Source organism: Humulus lupulus, chromosome 7 (genome assembly GCF_963169125.1).
Source record: "Humulus lupulus chromosome 7, drHumLupu1.1, whole genome shotgun sequence".
NCBI lineage: Eukaryota > Viridiplantae > Streptophyta > Magnoliopsida > Rosales > Cannabaceae > Humulus > Humulus lupulus.
The window spans coordinates 19,184,110-19,191,676 of record NC_084799.1 but is presented as its reverse complement, the minus strand read 5'-3'; the positions used below and the strand labels follow the sequence as shown (position 1 = coordinate 19,191,676).

General features: G+C 36.1%; 1 protein-coding gene across 1 annotated transcript; it reads right to left on the bottom strand.

The window, feature by feature from the left end:
• Positions 1-287: 287 nt before the first annotated feature.
• On the bottom strand, positions 288-4,307 carry LOC133790859 (sugar transporter ERD6-like 5). The gene is made up of 19 exons (XM_062228678.1): positions 4,290-4,307; positions 3,716-3,917; positions 3,504-3,566; positions 3,333-3,422; positions 3,186-3,245; positions 2,840-2,905; positions 2,646-2,711; positions 2,469-2,544; positions 2,306-2,370; positions 2,038-2,130; positions 1,816-1,893; positions 1,632-1,716; positions 1,500-1,543; positions 1,356-1,418; positions 1,204-1,263; positions 1,071-1,124; positions 911-970; positions 719-833; positions 288-644 (listed from the first exon to the last, which is right to left on the bottom strand). The coding sequence occupies exons 2-19, from the start codon at positions 3,848-3,850 to the stop codon at positions 523-525; spliced, it is 1,395 nt and encodes a 464-aa protein (XP_062084662.1). The 5' UTR covers positions 3,851-3,917; positions 4,290-4,307; the 3' UTR covers positions 288-522.
• Positions 4,308-7,567: the final 3,260 nt, after the last annotated feature.

The following is a 7,567-nucleotide window of genomic DNA, read 5'->3' as shown; positions in this document are numbered from 1 at the left end:
CTTTTTTTCTTCTCTTAAAATGTCAAATGTTTAAAAAAATTTACAAAAAATAAGTTTTTTTCTCAATATATTTTATGTGTGCTAATAATCCTTTTCATGTCTGAATAGTTGTCTTAAGTTATAATTATCTACAAATACTTTGGATAAGCCTGAATGACTCACTACATTAATTTAAGTTATAATAATTTGATTTGATGAGTACATTCAATGATTCAATTCACATGCTCAAAACAGAAAAGTCACAAAATTTGAATATCATAGCATCAAACAAAAGAGTGCAACATATATTAATATTCCGTACAAAAAAAACATTATTATTAAGATTGAATTGGTGACTTTAGGGTCCCATGTATACTGACACCAGTACAAAATATACATTAATTACAAAAAAAAAAAAAGAATAAAGTACTTTGACTTGTCCATTTGAACATGAAAACAACCGTTTTTTGTACTAGTACTTTTCCATTTTTTTTGTATGGTTTTGCTTATCAATCAGAAGCAACTTCCTATGTCTCTCAACAACTAAGAAAAATGTGCAATTGAAGCTTGTATCTCTTCTAAAGTTCTCCCTTTAGTCTCTGGCACTAGCTTTGCAATGAAAATTACAGTTAAGCCGCCAACGGCCGCGAAGATGAAAAATATTCCTGTGGTAGCTTAGTTGATAAGTTATTGCACAAAAGAAGAGAAACAAAGTAAGCTAGTGCTGTAGTAGATGTACCTGAGGAGCTCCACTCCATCATGAAATTGAATGTGTATGTAACTATCCAAGAACATGACCAACATGCCAAAGTCACAAGGCTTCCAGCTGAACCCTTGACATTTATAGGAAATATCTGAAATTGAAAAACTCATTGAGTATACTTACTATCATGTATTTACTACAAGGAAAAAAGAGAATCAAGTATTTTACCTCTGACATTATAACCCAAGGTAATCCTGCCAAGCCCATTACAAATGATACAGTATAACCCTGAGAAGAAGAACAACTCCATTCTGTTAAAACACTAAAAAAATGATCTCTTTGGCTATATCATGTGTGTGTATAGTGTATATGTTGCATCTAAATTTACCATTATAGCAATATACACCAATGTAGGAGTGAGATGCTGCAACTGTTGGAATCCCTGTACATATAATAAAACTGGATTACATAATATTTAAATAAGGCATATAAGTATGCAGGTTTGGTTTGTGGATATTGACCAGAAATAAGAATGACAAGCCAAGAAGAAGGCTGTTAAAGCACGTTCCTGCTGCTGAAATCTGCATACATTGGTGAAATCTCACTATCAACACATTGAATACTATAGATTTAGTATACTAAAACCTTGATAGAAAATTATTGTTATTTTCACCATTAGAAGTGGTCTTCTTCCCAATTTATCTGTCAGCAGTACACTCAATGCAACAACAGGTATCTACAATTGAACAAACGTATATTTAGTGTATATATAGACACATATCACCATTCAGATGAAAGAATTGTAAAAGTAATGTACTTGGATAATAGCCACTGATACAGTGCCCACCCTGCTTGAAAAACCTGTGGAAGATAGAGATTCAAGTTCTGTGATGTTTGGTGTGTTCTATGTTTAAGTTATTTTCAGGAACATTGAAAGAATTTTATTTACCTGCATCTCTGAAAATAGAGCTAGAGTAGAAAAGAATCGCTGTGTTCCCCCCAAATTGTGTCAGTGCCATTAACCCAACTCCGGCCTAAACAAATTATGTGCAGAAGAAAAGTTCAGATACTTCATAAAAAAGGTACCAACAAATCTCGTATCTTTCATAATTTTTCGGGTCAAGGCAGCTCACAATGAGTGCATGAGCATATCGCCATTGGAACAAGTCTAGAATTCTTTCTGAGTTCTCCTGAAAGGTTTCTGTATAATCCTGCCACAACAAGAGGCACCATGTTACTTATTTTGCTTTTGTGTCAATGAATTGTTTAAGTTTAGTACTCAAAACAAATGAGTTTTCCACTACTAGTATGTGTGTGAAACTGCTCTCCTAAGAAAATTAAGTTCAAGGATTTACTATAATTTCAGCTGCTTCCTCAGAGACATCAACATTTTTCCCCCTCAGACTCTGCAGAGCAGTTTCAAGCTCTTTGTGTTTACCAATTTTTGCCTGCAAATCGTTGTTCAACCGAATCATTTAAAGATTCTTATCAGAACTTCTCTCTTCAATTGTACATGCACGGTATATATGGGAATTCGGAGTACTGAAAATAAGTTGAAATGCAGTAGGGATAGAGAAAATGAAAATGCTTCTTCCTTTTTATTTGTTGTGTTGTTGGACTCACCAGATATCTAGGAGACTCAGGAATGAAGAACAATCCTAAAATATGTAACATGGATGGAATGGCACCTAAAAATAAAATCGATTAATATAAAAGTTATTCCTATTATCTTTTCTTCTGAAACTTAATCAATACAGAGAAGAAGAAGAACTAAAACATAGTTTACCAATTAGAGCCAAGGTGCGCCAGTTAACAGTATTTCCAATGAAGTACATTAATGAAATCCCACAGCACAGCAACAACTGTACACTTGAACAAAAATAAGGTTTATTTCACACACAAAAAAAGGAAGACGAATGAGAGTTGGCTCTTGGCTCTCATATTCACCAGGTCTAATTTGTACCTGATATGCAGAAGTAAATCTTCCTCTAATACTCTTGGGAGATATTTCAGCAATATATACTGGTACCTGTCTTGCATACAAGAGTCAATTACTCTATATGTGATTTAAGGATTAGTCAAAAGATTATCAAAATTCACCCAAGAGAGGGTAAAATTTTTTTCTAAAATAAAATAGTCAAAATTCAAGGAAATTACCGCGTAGCAAAGAAGACCATTTGCAAATCCAAGTAACAGTCTTCCAAAGTCCAGCCACCTAACACTCTACAAGCAATGATTCAGGAGCTAATTTACATCCAAAAGCGAAGAACACAAACACAACCAATAATGCTAACAATGTGTCCAATGTAATATTTGCAGTTTGCCAACAGTAACTTTGTAATTTAGAAACTACTACAGTTCAATCACAAGTAATTCTTTTAGAAACCCAATTGGAATTCATACTATTTAATCTTGTTTCCCATTTAACCCACATGCATAAATCTAACATCTTCACATTCAAAAAAACGAATCACAACCATCACTTGGGAGATGAAAGAGATACCTTTCCAAATGCTATAGCCAGCCAACCTGTAGTGCTCAGTGCTTCAGATAACCACATTGTCTAATCAATGTCCATTGAGAATCAAAATCAGAAAAGCTCTACAAGACCAACTAAAATTGAAGGATGGGGTGTACTAAAAAAACTTACAGCTCTACGACCTGTAAGATCAGCCAGCTTCCCATTCAGTACTCCACCTATCATTCCTCCCATTGTCACCATCGAACCAAAAACTGAGAACTGCATATTAGGAAAGAAGATGGTTGTCAACCAAACTTAAAAACAGCCCAAAAATTTTCATGAAAGAAAATTACAACATACATCTGCAACAGAGAGGTCCAGATCTTCCATGATTCCAGATTGAGCAGGTGAAGAATATCCCACCTGTCTTCCAGTGAACATGAAAATTGTTACTTCATAGCTAATTTTTTTAGTACAAGATCAAGATACCCAATTAAACAAAGCTTAATCAATGAAGAACACATTCAATTATCCAAACTTTTTACATGTTGACCGTAATTGTTGAGTCTTACAATGCAACCAGCGCAGAGAGCGCCACAGAGAGCGACCAAAGTGCTGAAAACAACGCCAGGAGTTGCTGATGAGCTTTTATCCTCAGTGGGCTTTGACCCATCAAGCAAAGGCCTTCTCTGTCCTCCTCCTTCCATGATTTGCCTCTATTTTCTTCTTCTTCAACATACAACTACTACAGCCTAAAGACTTTCCCTTCAGAATCTGATAATTATAATACTGTTCAGGTAAGACAACTTTCTTCTTATTTTTTTAAGAGGTCCCAAGGAACATATTAACATTAAATTAATAAACTTTTAAATATATATATAATTTCAACTAAAATAATGTAAACCAACCGCAACAAAACTAAGATCATACGCGTAAAACAAATCACTAATATAAAAATTTGGAGTTGCCATAGCTTTTGAAAAAGTAAGACAGCAACTCATTATTGTTTACAAAATTAAATAATTCTATAAAATCTTTCATAAAGTCAGAATAATGATTTATGTATATAATATTAAATGATGAAATAATTGTGTTTGGTGCATTTTAATATACTTTATAATATGGTGTATTTTTATACTATTTTACCTCCAAAAAAAAATTAATACTGACTTATTGTTTATGGCAAGACAATCTTGCTAGTTGCTACCCGTTTCAAATCTCTTTTTTTTTTTTTATATTACAAATTAATACTAAATATGTGACAAACACATGCTCAAAATGGGTTAATAACCAATCTGGATTTTTTTTTCAATAAATAAATAAAGTATCGAATAGGAGAGAAATCAATCAATGAGATACTATTTGATGAATGAATCCAAGAAAATTGACATTTTACCAACTGAATAAAGATATGGATAAGTAACAACATTAAAGACCAACGACAAAGACCGTGCATCCACACTTTGGGTATTACTATTACGGCTGTTTGTTATGGAGTTTTTCTTCAACGGTAATGATAATCTAATATAAAATATGTTTAGTAAATTTATTTTTAATGAATTGAGATTTATGGTTTAAAGTGAGTCATATTTTTTAGTTTGATTTGAGATAATCTTAATTTAAACACTTGAGTTTCACATTTTTTTAATCTAAACTCCTCTAAAGTTATTCCGACAAACCAAATCTCTTACTAAACACCCCGTTACATATCTAATTAGATTCTTAATTTTGAGGAAAGGACAAATAAATTGATGAAAGATTTTAAGAAATTGATAATGTAGCAAACCCAACTTACATGTATCAATTATTGATGCCTAATAATTTACAATTGTTCCATAAATTCAACTAGTTACTGTTAACAAGCAAGTACATAATCCTTACAATTTTTTTTTGTGAACTATTTATCAATCAGGTTGAGGGCATTATTTGTATAATAATTGCTTCTTGTAAACCTTTACCAAAATAACTAGTTCAAATTCTCCAATTTTGAATGGAGCATTGGATATTGTGGGCAGATCACACCATTCTCTTGTGCCTGTCGTTACATATCAGTCCTCTTGTGCCTCAGCCGTGTTCGTCGTCGCAAACACGAGAGTCCACCCAACTCTGATATGAGCTCTCGAATAGAGGAGTGTTATATATCTCAATTGAAATTCAAACACGATCCACGTGTCTGTTAGTCATAGGTGCCAGTTGTTTAAACATTCCACATTTTTATATTTATTTAAATATTAAAATTTTAGTTAAATAATTCTTTTATTATCATATGCTCTTTTTTTTTTTAAGAGAATTTCTAAGAGACACCACCGGTACCCAACACCACAAGTAGGTGACATACCACTATTGGTGCAATCTAATATCGGGTCCTATTTATTTGAATTTAATAAGTATAATGAGGTATCGCTAACTAATCATAGGGTGTCACCTTATATGGTGTTGGGTGTAACATGCCAGCCTTGAGGGCATGTTACAAGCTAGGATGGTGCTCAGTCAGATGCGCGCGTGAGGGTGCAAGCTGGTGAGCATGCTGATGCCTAGTTTGTACGGCAGTGACATTTTCGTAAATATCTTCAATATTGCCCAGAAATGGACGGGACTTGGTAGGTTCCATATTGAAGGGTCAATGAACGCAATTGTATGATCAGATTTGGGAGATTCAGATAATTGGCGAGCTGAGAGCCAAATATGTCTCCCAAGAAAAAGTCATATATGTTCCTGGTAGAAGGCTAAAAGCTCAGAAGTAGGTCTGTGCAGAAATTTTTACAACCCGCCCAATCTGAATAATCCGCCCAAACCAATCCGAAAAAACCGCAACCTGAATAAACCGACCAAAATTTAAACCTCCCAATTGTTACATTGGGCGGGTTGAAAATAATTATCAACCCGCCCAATATAACCCAACCCGCCCAATTAATAATTTATTATTAAGTTATTATTTTTAATATATTCAAATAAATATATAAATTAATTAAGTTTTGTTTTAATTTTTTTACTATAATTTAAAATATTGTTTTAAGCTTAAAAAGATAAACTTCACACTATTAGTACTAGTATTTAAAAGAAAAAAATGTAAAAAAAAAAAATACCACTTTTGTTTGGGCGGGTTGACCCGACCAACCTGCCCAACCCGCAAAAAAAAAAATACAATTTCGGTTTGGGCGGGTTAACCCGACCAACCCGCCCAAATTATTGGACGGGTTAAAAAAAAAAATTTCTTAATTGGGCAAGTTACGAGTCACTTTTGCTAACCCGATTATGACATTGGACGGGTAAAAATGCCTTGTAACCCGACCAACCCGCCTAATGCTCAGCCCTACTCAGAAGGCTCTTTGTAGGGGAGCACCTGGTGTCAGCTCTCCACCACCCCCTGGCGCAGGTGCGTCAAGTGAGCTACTACTAGTTGGGAGGACTAGTAGGCCGGGCATATGAGGACCATGAGGGGACTCATATGTCTCCATGAGTAGGAGTACTCATGGGCATTACCGGGCTGCCCCGGTAGTGCGTCGAAGTGTGCTGCTAGAGGTTTATGGGTACGGTTCCCTTGGCTTGCCGGGATGCCACTTGCATGGAACGTGGCCCAAACCTCCAAGAGACATCATGGTGTGCCATGCCCATGAGTCTCGACGCGAGATGACACGGGAAGTCATTCGTGGGACTTGGTAGCATGCAAGCGTTGGAGGGTGCACTATGCTTGAGTAGGACAGAGGTCCAGTGTGTGCTACTAGTCTAGCAGCTACTCTCGAGGGCTTGCCAACATGCGTGAAGGCATGGTGCCTTGAGGATTGGACCATGGACGTATGGGAGTCCTTGGTCTATGACGTGAGCTAATCGGATAGTATCGAACGGGGCATGATGAGAGGTGTTGGCACGTCAGCTTGGTGTTGGCTCTTGGCCACACATGCTACCTTGGCTTGTGAATGTCTGGGTGAGCATCGGTGTTGGGATTTGCCTTGCCATAGTGAGAACCTATGGACAGTGTGATTGTCTTGGCTAGATAGCCTTGATGCACGGTTGCACTCATAGATGCTTGAGAGCATGACTCAGCGAGAGTTGTTCGAGAGACGGAAGTGTGCAGAGGCACATGGTCGCGCAAAAAATGTGCCCATTGTTATTCTAATGGTTGGAAGGCTGACCTTGGCTCAGAGGAGTTAAGGTGCCGCACAGGCATTTCTGCTGTCAAAATGTCAGCCCGTGACATTGGGCACCTTAAGGTGTCAAATAGCAACACTCTTTTTTTTTAACCATGGCTAAAAGCTTCTTGTCGTAGAACCAGATTTGAGACTTCGTTCCTTAGATCTCTCAGTTGTCGGCGTATTCTGCAGTTTTTGTCGATGTTGCTATCGGTTGTCGTCACTTCTACCATCGTAGGCCACAAATTTATTTATTTTCTAAAATAGTTGTTTCTCTTCTTTTCTTCCTACACA